Raw genomic sequence first — 18,319 nt, forward strand, 5'->3', positions numbered from 1 at the left:
GAATGCTCAAACTACCGCACAATTACCCTCATCGCACACACTAGTAAAGCAATGCTCAAAATTCTCCAAGCCAGTCTTCAGCAATATGTGAACCGTGAACTTCCAGATGTCCAAGCTGGATTTAGAAAAGGCAGAGGAACCAGAGATCAAATTGCCGACATCCATTGGATCATTGAAAAAGCAAGAGAGTTCCAGAAAACATCTAATTCTGCTTTATTGACTACAGAAAAGCCTTTGTGTGGATCACAATAAACTGTGGAAAATTCTGAGAGAGATGGGAATACCAGACCACCTGACCTGCCTCCTGAGAAATCTGCATGCAGGTCAAGAAGCAACAGTTAGAACTGGACGTGGAACAAAAGACTGGTTCCAAATCAGGAAAGGAGTACATCAAGGCTGTATATTGTCACCCTGCTTATTTAGCTTATATGCAGACTACATCATGAGAAACACTGGGCTGGATGAAGCACAAGCTGGAATCAAGATTGCCGGGAGAAATATCAATAACCTCAGATATGCAGATGACACCACCCTTATGGCAGAAAGTGAAGAGAAACTAAAGAGCTTCTTGATGAAAGTGAAAGAGGAGACTGAAAAAATTGGCTTAAAGCTCAACATTCAGAAAACTAAGATCATGTCATCTGGTCCCATCACTTCATGGCAAATAGATGGGGAAACAATGAAAACAGTGACAAACTCTATTTTTCTGGGCTCCCAAATCACTGTAGACGGTGACTGCAGCCATGAAGTTAAAAGATGCTTGCTCCTTGGAAGAAAAGCTATGACCAACCTAGACAGCATATTAAAAAGCAGAGACATTATTTTACCGACAAACGTCCACCTAGTCAAAGCTATGGTTTTTCCAGTGGTCATGTATGGATGTGAGAGGTGGACTATAAAGAAAGCTGAGCGCTGAAGAATTGATGCTTTTGAACTGTGGTGTTGAAGACTCTTGAGAGTCCCTTGGACTGGACCAACCAGTCCGGGAGATCCAACCAGTAAATCCTAAAGGAAATCCAACCAGTAAATCCTAAAGGAAATCAGTCCTTGGAAATAGTCTTTGGAAGGACTGATGCTGAAGCTGATACTCCAATACTTTGGCCCCTTGATGTGAAGAGCTGACTCATTGGAAAAGACCCTGATGCTGGGAAAGAATGAAGGTGGGAGGAGAAGGGGATGAAAGAGGATGAGATGGTTGGATGGCATCACCGACTCAATGCACGTGAGTTTGAATAAGCTCCGGGAGTTGGTGAAGGACAGGGGGGCCTGGCGTGCTGCAGCCATGGGGTCGCACAGTCAGACACGACTGAGCGACTGAACTGATCAACAATGTTGATAGTTTCAGGTGCCCAGAGAAGGGACTCGTTCATACATATCCATGGATCCATTCTTCTTGAAACTCCTCTCCCATCCAGGCTGCCGCATAACGTTGAGCAGAGCTCCCTGCGCTATAGAATAGGTCCCTGTTGGTTTTCTCTCTTAAATACAGCAGCATGTACATGTCCATCCCAAACTCCCTAACTATTCTTGCCCCCAGCCCTTCTCCCAGCAACCATAAGTTCGTTCTCTATGTCTGTGAGTCTGAAACTTCTCATTTTTAAGAAATTTATTTAGGTTTAATTGAAGGATGATTGCTTTACAATAGTGTGTTGGTTTCTACTAAAACATTTCATTTTTGACGTCCAGTGGTGTGAGTGGCAGGTCCAAGAAGGAGCAGGTGGGATATGGCTGCTCCAGGAATGGAGATTCTGCAGAAAACCCTCCCAGGAAATGCCCTCGGGTGCCCAGGGACTTTCTCCCAGCTCACTTCCTGCCCGGAGGGCTTACGCAAATTGCATTTGGTGGGCGCAGTGGCACTTCGGGCAGGGGTCAAAAGTTAATGACCGGCTCTTGCTTGGCATTATCTTGCAGTAATACCGGAGGCTCTGGCCACCTGTGAGAGCACCTCCAGACTCTCCCAGCCTCAGACAACGAGAGTGGCCCCTCTCCTGCCTTCATAACTGCTCCTTGAAAGCCCAGCTTATTCCCACCCCAGGGCCTTTGCTCTTGTGGTTCTGGCCGTCTGGCATGTTTTTCACATAAGAAGATGCTCTTGTGTCTTCTTTTCATGCAGATTCAGTGTAAAGGCCACTTCAGAGAGAAATTCTTTGACTTCCAGGAGTCCTCTTTCTCTGTTACCACACCAGACAGTTACCATCACATCACCCTGCTCTATGTCTTTATGACACTATTTTTTTTTTTGGAGGCGGGGGGTCTCTGCCTGTTAGACTGTAAACTCCACAAGGGCAGGAATTTCATCTGTTTTGTTCATTACCACATCTTTAGCGCTCAGTTGCTGGCATACATCAGGCACTCAGTAAACTGTTGCTGTTGTTCATTCACCAAGTTGCGTCTGGCTCTTTGCAGCCCCATGAACCGTAGCATGCCACCCTTCCCTGCCCTTCAGTGTCTCCCGGAGTTGGCTCACATTCATGTCCATTGAGTTGGTGATGCTATCTAACCATCTCATCCTCTGCTGTTCTCTTCTCCTTTTGCCTTCAATCTTTCCCAGCATCAGGGTCTTATCTAATCAGTCTCCTCACATCACTCAGACAAACCAAAGGTGAGGGATTTCCCTGGTCCAATGGTTAAGAATCTGTGCTTGCGTTTCAGGGGGCGTGGGTTCAATCCCTGAGCATGGAACTAAGATCTCACATGCCATGTGGTATGGCCAAAATAAATAAATTAAAAAATAAAAATAAATTCAAATGGAAGGAGCTATCCTTAATGTTTCTATGGTTCAGTTAGAGAAGTCAAACATCTCATTGGAAAAAAGAGGCAAAAAGAACGAATGCTAAATTTACAAGAAATGTATGCTGCTGCTGCTGCTGCTAAGTCGCTTCAGTCGTGTCCGACTCTGTGCGACCCCAGAGATAGCAGCCTATCAGGCTCTTCTGTCCCTGGGATTCTCCAGGCAAGAACACTGGAGTGGGTTGCCATTTCCTTCTCCAAATAAAAGTGTCTAAATAACACATGAAAAATGGTTAAAATCTCAAACCTATCTGAAGACCCTGGAAAATGAAAATGCCCTTCTCCCCAGAGTTCTGCTTCTAAGAAGTTATTCCAAGGAAGCGAGCATTAACATCTGTAGAAATCTGTGGTCATGTTACTTCATGATAGAAAGCTGAAAGTACCAAAGAGGCTGAACTTATTTAGCATAATAGGATATTTTGGATGAGGGACCTGGGGTTCAAATGTAAACACCTCCCAGTGTACACACTTGCTTTTAGTCCGTGGATGTTGGGTTGGTGGAGGTGAGTAGGGCCAGTGATCTACACAGGAGGCCGCAGAATTTCCTCTTAGATATAAGGGATTCGAGCTGAGACCTCCAGAGAGGGGCTCAGGAATGTAAACTATGCAAGGAACCCGCCTTGAGGGCGGAGCCTCGCTGATGGGCGGGGCTGCGTGGGTGGCGGGTGTTGGTGCCAGATGTACAAAGACGCAAATGAAGAGGTCGCCTCCATCCGGCTGTGTTGGTGGGTGGCAGCGGAGGGCGGGAGTGACTTGAGAGCTCAGCACGCTGGGGCAGAAGCCCACGTGCTCCACGTGCTGTGACGCCGCCTCACTAACTCTGGAGCGGGCTGTGTGCTGTGCTCAGTTCGCTCAGTTGTGTCCGACGCTTTGGGACCCCGTGCCTTGGGGCCCACCAGGCTCCTCTGTCCGCGGGATTTCCCGGGCAAGCGTGCTGGAGTGGGCTGCTGTTTCCTCCTCCCAGGGACCTTCCTGATCCAGGTGGAACCCTGGAGCAGGCTGGGAGTGCAGAATGGTGGCCGGACACCAGCGCAGCTCTGTGGAGTGGGCAGTGGTCTGGGGCTTCCCGGATGGCTCAGTTGGTGAAGAATCCGCCTGCAAAGCAAGACACCCTGGTTCGATCGAAGAGCCTCTGTAGAAAGGAAAGGCTACCCACTCCAGTATTCTGGCCTGGAGGATTCCGTGGATTGTATAGAGTCCACAAAGAGTTGGACACAACTGAGTGACTTTCACTTTCACGTTTCACTTTCTAGGACATTCTGAGATGAGGTGGAGTATGAATGTATGTGTGACCTCATCTGACCACCGAGGTGGAGAAGGCTCAGGATATAATGCCAAGTGGTCGACAGTGTCTGTGATTTACATTTTCTCCATCACATGTGAGCATAAGAGATTCCATGTACCTTTTTTTAAAGTATGCACGAAGCTTTTATTTTGATTGAAAGCCCAAACTAATGAACTGGCAATTATTAGAGCTCAGGAAGTTTTCCAGGCAAAAAGGACCTACATAAATAATTATCAGTAGCCTTTCTTGACAGATATTGCGATATCACTTACATGTGGAATCTAAAAAAATGGTGCAAACGAACTTATTTACAAGTAGAAGCAGCCTCAGATATAGAAAACAAGCTTGTGATTATCAAGAGGGGAGCAATGGGGGAGGGATAAAGTGAGAATTAACAAGCACACACTGCTGTATGTAAACCAGGTCACTTACCTACTGTAGAGTACAGGGAGCTATATACAGCACCTTGTAGAAACCTGGAATGGAAAGGAATCTGAAAATGTGTATCAACGTATATGTATACCTGCATTGTTTTGCTGTGTACCTGAATCACTGTAAATCAACTATGAAGTGTGAAGTGAAAGTGGCTCAGTCATGTCCGACTCTTTGCAACCCCACGGACTGTAGGCCACCAGGCTCCTCTGTCCATGGAATTCTCTAGGCAAGAATACTGGAGTGGGTTGCCATGCCCTCCTCCAGGGAATCTTCCCAACCCAGGGATCTAACCCAGGTCTCCTGCATTGCAGGCAGATTCTTTACCGTAGTTCAATAAAAAATAGTAAAAAAGCCTTTTTTATATTTTCTCTACATGAGCAGTAATCAACTGAACAATGAAAGAGAAAACTGAAGGGCTAGTGAGGGACTAACTGGATGGAAGGGAGGTCTCATATCTCATCGATTAGTATAGGCTTAGAAGTGTGTGCCTGTGTGTAGCAAATCCTTATTAGTGTTTTCAAAATTACACAAACCTATTTAAATTCCCCTTCTGTCAAGTGTAGAAGGATATTACATCTCAGAAACATATATATTAAAATTTTTAAAGTATTTTTCTTTATAGGGTCTCTCCTTCACCAGAGCATTTCGAGGGTTTCTGTATTCCAGAAACCTGGGGATGTCTTTTGCGGCCAGGTTATCATGACCACCCTTGTGATCAGGTATCAGACAAGGGCAATAGCAGCACCAACTATTGTGAAAAGTTTGGGAGTTAGTTTTTTCTTTTCCTGGGTTGCTTAGACTTTTAGGGTATAGAATCTTGGGGTATATTGATTGATGACCCCAGCATCATGAGCTGCATGAGGTCTCACCATTTTCCAGGGTATTGCAGTGGGCTATAGGTTCCTCCCACTTGAGTAGCTTATAACAGCTACGTTTCTCATATTAACTCACCCCAGTGGAACAGCATAAAAAGTGTATGAATTTTGATCCCGAATTTTAAAAACATGCAATAAATGTCTAGATAAAAAATTCAGGAAGGATATTAATAGTACCAAGATATCTGGAAGGATATTAATTTTTTATCACTATGTTCTTTAGTATTATCCACATACTTATTGGCCCTTTAAAAAAAAACAAATAAGAGAAGGACCCATCGTTAGTATTTCAACCTGAAAACCAGTGTTTTCACAGGTTAATGTACTAACGGCAGGCACCTGGGGTCATGTACATTATTTTCCGCATTTCTCTCTCTGTTTGAAATATTTTTAGATTAAATTTTAAAAAGCTTAATAGAAAATAGAAAACAAGTGCTTTCTAAAAGCTGCTACTCAAGATGCGTGAGTGTTCTGTATGTTTTTCCGGAACATCTTTGTCCATCTTTGTTTCTACGGAACATCTTTGTTCTACGGAACCTCCGTGTCCATCTCAGGAGGTGGGTTTAGGGAAGTCACATGAGTTCTTTAAATTCCCAACACAGAGAAGGAGGATGTGAACCCATGCAGTCCACTGCCAGAGTTTCTGTGCTAAATAACTACGCCTTGGTGCCTTTCCCCTCAGCTATAACGGTACTTGTTGGAATGGTGTGATTACAGTGCTTTAAATGTTTTCATTAGGCTTGCCTGGTGGCTCAGTGGTAAGGAATCTGCCTGCTGGTGTAGGAGATGCTGCTTCCATCCCTGGGTTGGGAAGATCCCCTGTAGAAGGAAATAGCAACCTTCCCCAGCGTTCTTGCCTGAGAAATCCCATGGAAAGAGGAGCTTGCGGGCCAGAGTCCACGGGGTCCCAGAGTTAGACGTGACTTCACGACTAAACAACAACCCCCAAAATGCCTTCATTTATGGTTTTTGGACACTGTCCAGATTTTCTGTCCTGAACAGTGTTATTTGTGATCAGCTGACATCAAGCAGTCCAGAAGAATGGTTAAAAGCACAGCGTCTGGAGGTATTATGACGAGCTCCCCTAATTCCAGTCTCAGCTTTCCCCCTTACTACCTGTGTGACCACGGGGGGTGTTTCACCTCTCCGAGCACCTGTTCCCTCGTTGGTAGAGCAGAATAATAATAGTATCGACCTCATAGAATTGCTGTGAGGGCTCAATGGGTTAAATTTGGATAAAACTAATATGGTGTGCTAGGGACTTTGTAAGCACTTTATATATAGATTTTTTAAAATTTTAATTTAATGTTTATTGGAGTTTCGTTGCTTTACATTGCCGTTTCAGTTCGTGCTGCGCAGCAAAGTGAATCAGCCACGTGTATACGTTCATCCCCGCTTCGTTGGGTTTCCTTCCCATCGCGTCACCGCAGAGCGGTGAGTGGAGTCCCCTGGGCTCTACGGTAGGATCTCGTCAGTTACGTGTTTTATGCACAGCAGCGTGGGTGTGAACCCCAGTCTCCTGGTTCCTCCCCTACCCCTTCCCCCTCTGGGGTCCATGTGTGTGCTCCGCAAGTCTGTGTCTCTGTCTGCTTTGTGAAGACAGATTGTTAATATTAGTTGAGTCAAAGAGCAGGCAGGGTTCTGGGACTTCACATAATCACTAACTTCGCTCGTGCCCCGTAAATGAGATTGTTCCGGTGTGTTCTTGGGTTGCTGGGAATGTCTCGGGCCGTGGAAATACCTCTCCCATGCCCCCAGTGGCTGGAGCTGCCAGATGAGATACAGTCCGCCTCGGGAGGAACTGAGAAGGCTAGCTTTCCAGGGGCCACTTCCTGAAGATTTCTCTCCTCCGGGGCTCAGAGAAGCCTAATTAGAAGCTTGGGGCCTCATTAGAGACGCCCAATCAGTGGCGAATTCCCACACCTGGTTTTCTCATTGCCTTCCTGGAGCACCCAGAACAGGACAGACATCTAGGCACCTATCAATGGGTGCTTCTGTGGATGACGCAGCTTACGAGCTGCAGGCGCTCAAGATGTTTACTCGTCTTGTCTCCAAAAGCCACGTTCGGACCTTACGTCACATTCCGCTCCCATCCAGCCTCATCTTCCAGGAAAGGAGCTCCTTGTCCTGCCGAAGGTAAGTACGGCCAAATTAGATCAGAGAGGAAATGAACCACAGTCCAGATTCAAAACATACTTGACAAGCTTGAATGTTGGTTTCCTCTCATTGGAAAAGGGGTCATCTCTCTTTTCTTTGGAGAGCAGGGTCAGAGCCAGTGTGGTTTGTGCAGAGCGCAACGTGCTGGGAGCTGGTGGTGTTTCTTCTCTCTTGCAGGGATGCGAGACATGTGGCATCTTTGGCCTCAGTCCCCTCGTCTGTGTCGCGGGACTGATAATGCATCTCCTACCTCCTCCAAGTGATTGTTTTTAGAATCAGAGACAAGGTAGGTGAGACCATATGGAAGACTAGGGAGGCGATTTCAGCTACTGAGAAAAGGGAAAGAGCAGGGAGCATCTCTCGTTGAATATCTAAGAAACTTGTAAAGCTCCGGTAGGTACTTGGAATGTGATGGTACTGACATTATAAGGAGAGCTGGAAATGATAGGAAGGCTTTAAAACAGAATGAGCTCCTTTGTGGGAGAAGAATGTCCCCATCGTGGGAATCGTTCCAGCTCCATAAAGACTGGTTGGAAAGGGTCACCGTTAGCTCAAAGGTCAGCCGTCAAGATGCCCTGTGTGGGAGCTCTGCTGTGGGGCAGAAGGAAGTCTGGTCCTTTCAGACTGGAGTCCGAGCAGTTACTTCCTTTCAGGGCTCACTGCTGAGTCGCTCAGTCGTTCGTGTCTGACCTTTTGTGACCCCTTGGACTGTAGCCCTCGGGGCTCCTCTGTCCATGGAATTCTCCAGGCAAGAACAGTGCAGTGGGTAGTCATTCCCTTCTCCAGGGGATCTTCCTGACCTAAAGCGTAGAGAATTGAGGTCTTTCTTTTAGGACTGGTCAACCTGGTGCTGAGTTTGGGAGAAGCTCTAAGGAGGTTGAAAGTGAAAGTGCTAGCTGCTCAGTCATGTCCAACTCTTTGTGACCCCATGGACTGAAGCCCTCCAGGCTCTTCTGTCCATGGAACTCTCCAGGCAAGAATACTGCAGTGGGTAGCCATGCCCTTCTCCAGGGGATCTTCTGACCCAGGGATCAAACCTGGGGTCTCCTGCTTTGCAGGCAGATTCTTTACCATCTGAACCCCCAGGGAAGCCCTAAGGAGGTTAGAGGGTGAAAAACTCCACCCAGGGCTAAAGAGACCTGTGGACACTTTGCAGGGCTGGTCCTACCCAGGTGTTCCCTGTCATCAGAACGCCTCTCCCCTCCCAGCCCCCTTTGCCGGGGTCAGCTCATCTATCCTCATCACTCTCCAGTAGGCAGAGGGCTTGAGGTGCTCTGGGACAGAAAAGCTAAGGTTTGGAAAAGGGGGCGCAGTCCAGACAGAAGGAAGAGGGTCTCACCAGGCTGCATGCAGGGGGCCTGTCACTCCCATCATTTTCCACTGGTGTTCGCTTCTTGGCAAGACCCCCTCATCTCCGGACCTCTTTTCCTCATCTCGGCGGCATCTGTCTGAAGTCCAAAGGGCAGAGCCGTGACCATCAGAGACTCCTGTAATTTCCAAGAGTCTCCTGTACTCTCTGCCCAGGGAGCAGAAGAGGCAGAGAGAGCAGGCAGTGATGAAGTGTGAGAGATGTGAGGTCAGTGTTTGGAGTGAATGTATGTGGCGCTCTAGAAGTTGATCGTAGGATCACAGAGTGAGGGAGAGCTAAAGGTTTCCACTTTCCAAATCTCCCACCTACGCCCCCCAAGCTCCCACCTTCAGGTGGGGGCGCCTGTACCCCTATGACCGCCGTCCTGAGGGGCTGGGAGGTGAGGTGGAGGGGTTCTCAGGTCCGGCTGCTTTTCTTCCTGGCTACGTGGCCTTTGCAAAAGTCTGACGACCTCTCCAAGTCCCAGTTGCCTCACTTCAGAATGGGCTATGTGACGATCAGATGGGATCATGGGAGGATAGGGTTTTAAAGTGAGGGATCACGAGAGTCGTCTGTCATCTGGGGAAGGGGCGTTCATGCCTTCATGGCTTGCAGCAGAACCCGTCTTTGTTGGGAACGCATGCCTTTTCTTTGCATCCTCGAGCACTCCTGTGACTTGGGTGTTATTCCTGTCCTTATTCACGACACAACTGAAGTTCAGATAATTTACATGACTGGCTGGGATTTGACCCCAGTGTGATAGAACTTCAAAGCATTCTAATTCCACAACACCATGCTGGTTCTGCCCTATTTTTCAGTGAGTCTTGCTGGAGATTACTTTCCTATGTATAAGTTTAAATTCAACTAGAAAATGGCCAACTAAAGTTTTCTTCCAAACAAATTTCTGAGAAGGGGAGCTCTTAAATAGTCTCTTTTCGTCTCTAGACTGAGCTACTTTTTACCTGAACACAGAGAGTTAGTGTAAGAAGCAGTTAAGTTTCTTTTTCCCCCACCAGTTAAACATCCTTAAGACCCAAGTCCGCCCTGACGCCTTGAGTGGCAAATGGCCTTGTACCTCATTCCTTTATTCATTTTTCTTATGACGTTACCACAAGCAGATGATGCCAGCTGTATTCTAGGGGCCCAGGGAAGATCATTATCATCTAATATTTGTTTAGTTCCATATATTCATCACTGCAACCCCAGCAGACAGCATACTGCTTAGCATCGAATACAAAGGAAGATCCTTTAGAAACCTTAGTTGCATATTTCCAGCTGAGAGAAATGACTGCATAAATTTAGGCACATTGTACAACCTTTTTATCTTACCATTTTACAACAACTTTAACCCTGACTTGGAGGATCTAAGTGGTTTAGTTTTGCTGAGCTATATAAATACTCTTCAGATCCGTGGCTCTATGTTTTCCACAGTGTGAGCTATTATCAAGCTGGCATCTGGGCCCTGCTAACAATCCCTTCCAAGTGCAGACTTCTTACTTTGAGAATCATCTTCCCATATATTTTCTCGATTAGCCCATAGTAGCCTCTTGGCTCCTAGTTCAGTATATTAAACTGAAATCTGCTGGGTTCTTTGCTTCAGAAACCCTTGCTAGTGTTCTGACGGTTTGTGGTGGTTTGGGGGCGGTTAATAATCCCAGAGAGCAATCAGTCTGGAGGTCTCTCTCCGCTAGCTTTGGAATGTGTGCATCAGATGACCTGGGTGTCTCGCTGCTGCTGTTGTTCAGTAGCTAAGTCATGTCCGACTCTTTTGCAACCCCATGGACTGTAGCAGCCAAGCTCCTCTGCCCATGGGATTTCTCGGGCAAGGATACTGGAGTAGGTTGCCATTTCCTTCTCCAGGGATACTTCTCCATGGGATACTGGCATGGGTTGCCATTTCCTTCTCCAGGGGATCGTCCCCTCCCAGGGATTGAACCTTCGTCTCTAGCATTGGCAGGCAGATCCTCTTACCACTGAGCCACTAGGGAAGCCCAGGTGTGTTGGCCAATATAAAAATGAAGCTGTGAGTCTTGAGCAGACACGAGTAACGTGGGGGAAAGATACCCTAGAGTTCGCGGTCCCCCAGGAAGTGTCTGGAAGTGAGATAGTCTGTGCCCAGCAGCAAATAGGTGACAGATCACTGCGAGCATGCAGTGCTGACGTGGCTCAGTACCATGGAGCGTGGTGGGTTTATGATGACGTTGAGGATTCCTTCTCTTACTGTGCATCCTCAAAACCTAGCAATTTCAGCTATTTTGTGGGCTCTGAAAATAGGAAGCTGCTGTTTCACTGTTCCACTCATATTTCCCCAGAAGCTTAGTTTATCTAAATTGCCTGGGACCAAATACTTTCCTCTGAGGCTGCAGCGATCCATGGTTCTTCTCCTTGCCTAGAGATTTTGTGCAGCTGCTGTTGGTTTTCTCCAACCATAACATTAGGAAATCAATTGGCTACTCTGTCTAGAATTATCAATCATTTTGGACCAGTTCAGGAGTTTAGACAAGGCATCACAAGGAGAAGTGGAACTCGTCCTGGAGAGAACACACTTTCTAGCTCCTCTGAAGATCAGCAAACACTTACCACCTGGGTTTTCTCTAACATTTTCCCCCGCCCATTGAAAAGTAGGTGTACCTGATGCTCAGAAGGATGATGCTAAAGTGATAGGTACACACGGCTATATTTAAAATGGGTAAACAGGATGACCTCGTGTGTAATGCAGGGAGCTCTGCGTGATATTATGTAACAACCTAAATGGGAGAAGAATTAGAAGATTAGGTACATGTGGATGTGTAACTGACCCACTTTGCGGTACATATGAGACTCACCCAACATTGCTAATCAGCTATCAGTTCAGTCCAGCCGTTCAGTCGTGTCCGACTCTTTGCGACCCCATGAATCGCAGCACACCAGGCCTCCCTGTCCATCACCAACTCCCGGAGTTCACTCAGACTCGCGTCCATCGAGTCAGTGATGCCATCCAGCCATCTCATCCTCTGTCGTCCCCTTCTCCTCCTGCCCCCAATCCCTCCCAGCATCAGAGTCTTTTCCAATGAGTCAACTCTTTGCATGAGGTGGCCAAAGTATCAGCTATACTCCAGTATAAAATAAAAAGCTGAAAAAAAGAAACACACACAGATAGAGTATGTTAGGGACTAGGAGGCCCGCCATGCTTTTCACAGTTTCAAGGTGCAGTCCTGGGTCACTGTTCCGGAATTAGGGGATGCAGTCCTGGGTCACTGTCCCGGAATTGGGGGATGTAGTCCTGGGTCACTGTCCTGGAATTTGGGGATGTAGTCCTCGGTCACTGTCCCGGAATTGGGGGATGCAGTCCTGGGTCACTGTCCCGGAATTTGGGGATGTAGTCCTGGGTCACTGTCCCGGAATTTGGGTTACGGAGATGTCAGGAATAGACTGCAGTAACACAGCCCTGGAGCCCGCCCCGGGCTGCCCATCTGCTCCCCTGACCGTCTGCCTCTCTTCATCACCTTCTTTGGGTCTGATTTAGACTGAACCACCGTGCCTGCGCTGCCTTTCCAGAATCCATTTGGCAACAGCCTCTGGCGGCACTGTTATTGCTCTGAAGGCTGTTGTTCGGATGATCTTGGCTTCTGGCAAACAGGCGATTTTATTTTGTATTTATTTATTCATCAATATCTCTTTCCAGAAGACATTTAAAGTGGCTTATAAAAATGTATAACGTGTAGCAGGATAATAAATAAAAAATGAGGAATGAGACTTGGGCAAAGCGAAAGAACAGGGAGGAACTGGTGAGGAGGCAGGAGCAAGGCTGGCCACAGGACCTTCCTCTCGCCACTTAAGCCTGTGCTGGAGGGGACGGCTCCTGGTGGCGGCCTGTTCTTGACTGGAGCTTAGTTCTGACGGTAGTCCTGGGCACGTGGTCTGCCTCACAACCCTGCAGACAAGGCAGGACCAGTAAGGATGATCCTACAAAGAGGAGACTGTGTACAGCGTTTTCAGAGCTGTGGTCAATTTCCAAAATTTTAATGTAATTTGTGTTACTCTCCTCTTTGCCCAAATGTAGAGAGTCATGCTTGTAAAGCCAGCCGAAAGTTCTGGTTGTGGTGAAAAGGTGCTCGTTAGACGGTAACTCATTACCGTCTTCGTGAGCTGTTGGCAGCATGACCTTGAAGTCCAGCAGACCTTGGTTCAAATCCCAGCCTGGTGGTTTGTCGTTGTTTAGTATCTGGGTTGTGTCTGACTCTTTTGCTGCCCCCTGGACTGTAGCCCCAGGCTCCTCTGCTCATGGGATTTCCCAGACAAGAACACTGGAGTGAGTTACCATTTCCTTCCCCAGGATCTTCCTGACCCAGGGATCAAACCTGCGTCTCCCGCAATGGCAGGCGGACTCTTTGCCACTGAGCCGCAGGCGTATCCGGTGGTTTACCTGAACCAAATTGCTTCATCTCTGCAAGCCTCTATTTCCCAGTCTATAAGTAAAGACAGTCGTAGTCTCCAGCGTCGGCTGTTGTGAAAGGTCAGTGGGGCCGTGTATGTAGAACACCTAGACAGAATCTCACTCAAAGTGACTGCTGTCTTAATGCTGTGCTTCCTCGCTGCTATTAGTACATGCCCTCTCCCTCTATCGTGGGACTTTTAAGAGAGAAGAGAGGTCCTCACACTGTAACACAGGACGAAGCGGCCGAGGTCACGGAGTCCCGTCTGGTCATATGAGGACACAGATCCAGAGATGGGAGGGGAGCTGCTTGAGTTCCTTACCACTTAGTGGCAGACAGCGGGCATCTGTGCAGGCCTCCGGACGCCGCTTCCGACCTTCCCCTTGTGCACTCTTGCTGGCTCAGCACCATCAGTGGCCCCTCCCCACTGTGACGCTGCGCTCCCCAGGTGACCAGCTCCTCCCGCAGAGGAGGTCTAGAAGTGTCTCTCAGGAGGAGTGGTGGGAAGAGGTGGAACTGACTCATGTCTCCCCCCTCCCCGGGGCTGCCGTCTCCCCCTTCCCCGGGGCTGCCGGAGCTGGGCTAGCATCTCACTTCCTGGGCCAGAGTCACGAGTCATGTGGCGGTTGGTGGAAGCACAGTGAATTTAGAGCCAGAGGGCCTGGTGTGGCCTTGGGAAGCTTGGTTTAACCAGTTGAGCCTCATTTTACTCAGTAATAAAACGGGGGTAAATTCAATTTCTGCATGGTGGAACAACCTAGTGGCTGAAAAATCAATTACATGTATTGAGTGCTTACTCTGTGCTAGGCACCTCATGTGTATTTCCATGAATTATCTCTTTTGCCTCCAGCAGCACAGCAGAGCTGTTGTTGCTTTTGCAAGGATATTGTGTCTGAGTCTAGAGGTCAAACACCTCGCCCAAGGTCACACAAATATGGAACAAGCTCTGTCTTCTGGGCCCATTTTCTCAGCCGCTGTGCTATGTTCTGGTCAGCCTTTGCAGTGAGTGACCTTAGGCTGATTATCGAGCCTCTGATACCTTAGGGGTTTCTCTCTGTGTTAGGAGGTTGGCACTTCTGAACAAAGTGGTCTTCAGGTCTCAGAAGGACCTGAAGAATTCTGTGTGTTGTGGAATGGAAGCGCAGTGGTCCGCTGCTGGTGTCTTCATTTCCTACGTTCCGTGCATAAATGATGTGTGCAAATGAGCGTGAGTAGCTGCCTGATCCCACCATTTCTGCAGAAACGTCCCCTTTTCAATGAGCCTTCCTTGATGAGCCTATTAACACTCCTCTCCATACTTGGGGTCTCCCAAAGCTCTGTGTGCGTGTGTGTTTCACAGCACTTATCTTCTAGCTTGCTAAAAAATATAGCTCATTTTTAAAAGAAAATATTTTGTAGATGCCTAGCTCTTTAGCTAGAATGACCACCTCACAAGGGAAAGATCTTTGTCTGTGTTTTCTTCCCAGCAACCAGAAGAGTGCCTCATGCATTGTAAATTCTCAGCAGATTCTTACTGAATAAATAAAGGAACATAAGTCTCTCTCTCTTTTTTTCCCTTTTTGGTCAAGATGATTTGTGTGAATTCCAAGAATGCAGCAAGTCATTGTTTTGGTTGAGAGTCAGTATTATACTGGGCCCTGAGGAAAGAAAAGAACTACTAAATATTTACATGAGCGGGACTTCAGTGGGGGAGAGGTAAACAGACACCCACATTTATTTCATCATTAGATCAGCTTTTGCCAAACACTGGCCAAAGTTTTATTTTCTTAATTATCTAAAATCCTGTGAGAGCTCTCTCAAATTCAGTTTTTGCTTCAAGGACGGAGGACAAAAAGAATCACCTCTGAAGTCCGCATTCAGTATTTCCGTTAGCCCAGATGATGAGCAGAAAAGGCACAGAAGCAAGATTGTCTAAATACTTGGCAAGCCATCGACCTTTATGAGAATTCTAAACTCAGTGTGATGGCTTTGTCCCTTAAGGAGCTTTGCAGGCTAATTCTGGAATGGCTTGATTCATGATTCTCACCAATTGAAGTGATCTGGCATTTTAAAATAATGGGACAGTTCCTTTGGAGTAAGAGAACGTGAAAACCAGGGTATGTTGCCTGGCAGAAGCAGAGAGGAGGAAGAGACTCGGCGGGCAACAGCTTGTAGGAGTTCTGGCCGTGCTTGCTCTTCACAGCTCACCTGCATCCAACTCGATTGGGTTCATATGTGCATCAAAATAGCCACGCAGAAAGATGGAGTTGATATTAGAACTCCAAGGGGCTGTGGACTTGGAGATAAGATTCCAGAATATAGGTGAACCTAGAAGCATGTTACATTGTTGCAGAATTTAGAGAAAATAATTCCAAGCGTGTGAGTCAGACCAAGTGTTAGATAGAGTTATGTCCTTCACGGTAATATGACTTTAGCACTGACATTCTCACCCAACCAACAAGGATGCTAAGGTTGAGGAAGTTGAATTAACTTGGCCAAGGTCTCAAGAGATGGGAACCACGGTCTGATTTCAAAGGTCACGTCCTTAGTGCTATACCGCCAGGGTTTCTCCTCACTCTCCAGTGAAGCCGATGACTGTTTCCAATTCGGAACCTGTAGGAAGTGAGGAATCGCCTATGGAGCTGCGTTCTAGCTCTGGTTTTGCCTCTTTACTAGGAAATCACGAGCTAGTCATCTTACCGCTTCGACCCTCATATTCTTCTCGCGAAAAGCAGGATGAACAAATATGTGCTTGCAAGGATCTCTGCAGGATCCAGTGAAAACGTGTTTGTAGAAACTGTACAGTGAGGACTTCCCTGGCGGCTCAGTGGTGAAGACTCCGCCTGCCAATGCAGGAGACACGGGTTTGACCCCTGATCTGGGAAGGCCCCACACGCTACAGAGCAACTGAGCCCACGCGCCGCAGCTACTGAGCCTGCGCGCCAGCCTGGGAGCGGCCACTGCTGAGCCTGCGCGCCCTGGAGCTGGTGCTCCACGAGGGAAGCCTCTGCGGCGGGAAGTCCGCGGGCCGGAACCAGGGGCGGCCCAGCTGGCCGCACCCAGGGAAGCCCGCTCGCAGCAACCAAGACCCAGCACGGCCGAAAATGAATGACGTTACTCAAAACGCGAAAGTGATTTGCTGAAAGTGGTCATGTCGAGCTGTGTTCATCTTAATTTCTCTTTAATGAGGGTTTATTTTTCGATTTCAGTGGGCAGCCTAGGACTCATGGCAGAGAATGGCACAGTGGTAACAGAATTCGTTCTGCTGGGGTTCCGGCTGTCGGCCGAGCTGCAGACGGGTCTCTTCTTCGTGTTTCTGCTCCTCTATCTCGTCACCCTGGGAGGCAACCTGGGCGTGATGGCGCTGATTCAGAGTGACCCTCGCCTCCGGACGCCCATGTACTTCTTCCTCAGCCACCTCTCCTTCCTGGACGTTTGCTACTCCTCCGTTATTGTCCCGCAGCTGCTGGAGGCCTTGCGGACCGAAAAGAGGGCCATCGGCTTCGAGCGCTGCGCCACCCAGTTCTTCTTCTTCACCCTCTGTGCCAGCACTGAGTGCCTCCTTCTGGCCGTGATGGCCTACGACCGCTACGTGGCCGTGTGTGGCCCTCTGCTCTACGCCTCGGCCATGACGCCCCGCACGCGCCTGGGGCTGGTGGCCGGGGCCTACGGTGGCGCCGCGGTCAACGCCGCGGTCCGCACCGGGTGCGCCTTCTCCATCTCCTTCTGCAAGTCGAACCACGTGGATTTCTTCTTCTGTGACCTCCCACCTCTGCTGAAGCTTGCCTGCAGTGAGACCAGGCCACGAGAACGGGTGATCTACCTTTTAGCTTTCTTGGTCATTGCGACCAGCCTGTCAGCGATTCTCATATCCTATCTGTTCATCATTCGGGCCATTCTGAAGATCCGTTCAGCGGGTGGCAAAGTCAAGACCTTCTCCACCTGCGCTTCTCACATAACTGCAGTGGCGCTTTTTTTTGGGACGCTCATATTCATATACCTGAAAGGTAACATGGGAAAATCTCTCGGGGAGGACAAGGTTGTGTCAGTATTTTACACTGTGGTCATCCCGATGCTGAACCCAGTGATCTACAGCCTGAGGAACAAGGAAGTGAAGGAGGCTCTGAAGAGAGCTCTCAGCAGGATGAAGGTTTCCCCAGTAGAGTAAGACTTGCGCTCCACTGATTCAGAAGCTCCTGCAGATAATCCTTTGGGCTTTCAGCTTGTCTTTGTAATAGAGAAACCAGACCTGATAATTACAAAGACATACGGAGGCAAAAAGAAAAAATGTAGATTTAAGTTCCAGTAATTGCTCTATTAACTCTGTGACCTTGAGCCAGAAATTCTCTGCCTCAGTTATCACACCAGTAAAAATTACCTAGCTGTGATTAAAGCCAGTCTCAAGAGAAATTGAATGCTGAAGGACTTTATAAGTGATTAGATGCTATAAAATGTGAAATCTATTTTTCTGAACCATCCTGAATATTGCTGATTGTTTTCTCAGCTACACAATTTCTTTTTTCCCACCAAGCCAACATTTGGACCTTGAATACTTACAATACAGTAGCTTATTGCTCACATAGTGAGGGTAGTCATCTTCCTTGGTTGTCGGTAGTGGGGTGGAAATCAACGTTACCAAAGAAACTTTCCTCAACATTCAGTCATGTATAATTTAGGTATTTGTCATGAAAGAGTTAAGGGGAAGAAAAAGAGAGGAAAGAAAGGGGGAAAAAGATGTGAGCTGGAAAACGTTCAAGTTAGTTTGTTTCCTGAGACACTGAGGAGGGCCAAGACACTGCAGAATCAGAGAAAGGTGTAGTGACTTACAGTAATTATTAAAGACAGTTCAGTCTTGGTGTGAAGCTGAACTGAGCCTGATGGGTAACTTTTGAAATATTTCTTGATCACCAAAGGTCAGGATCCCTGTTTGATTTCTGAAGCATTGTTCATGGACCATCTGGCTCAGTTCACTCAAGCTATTTTCTGTCCTCCAGTAATGAAAACCAGCACTTCCATCTCCTATAGGACATTTGCT

General features: G+C 47.7%; 1 protein-coding gene across 1 annotated transcript; it reads left to right on the plus strand.

The window, feature by feature from the left end:
- The first annotated feature begins 16,510 nt into the window (after positions 1–16,510).
- Positions 16,511–17,452, plus strand: LOC138420249 (olfactory receptor 9I1-like). Its single transcript, XM_069553362.1, has one exon. The coding sequence runs from the start codon at positions 16,511–16,513 to the stop codon at positions 17,450–17,452; it is 942 nt and encodes a 313-aa protein (XP_069409463.1).
- Positions 17,453–18,319: the final 867 nt, after the last annotated feature.

Source organism: Ovis canadensis, chromosome 15 (genome assembly GCF_042477335.2).
Source record: "Ovis canadensis isolate MfBH-ARS-UI-01 breed Bighorn chromosome 15, ARS-UI_OviCan_v2, whole genome shotgun sequence".
NCBI lineage: Eukaryota > Metazoa > Chordata > Mammalia > Artiodactyla > Bovidae > Ovis > Ovis canadensis.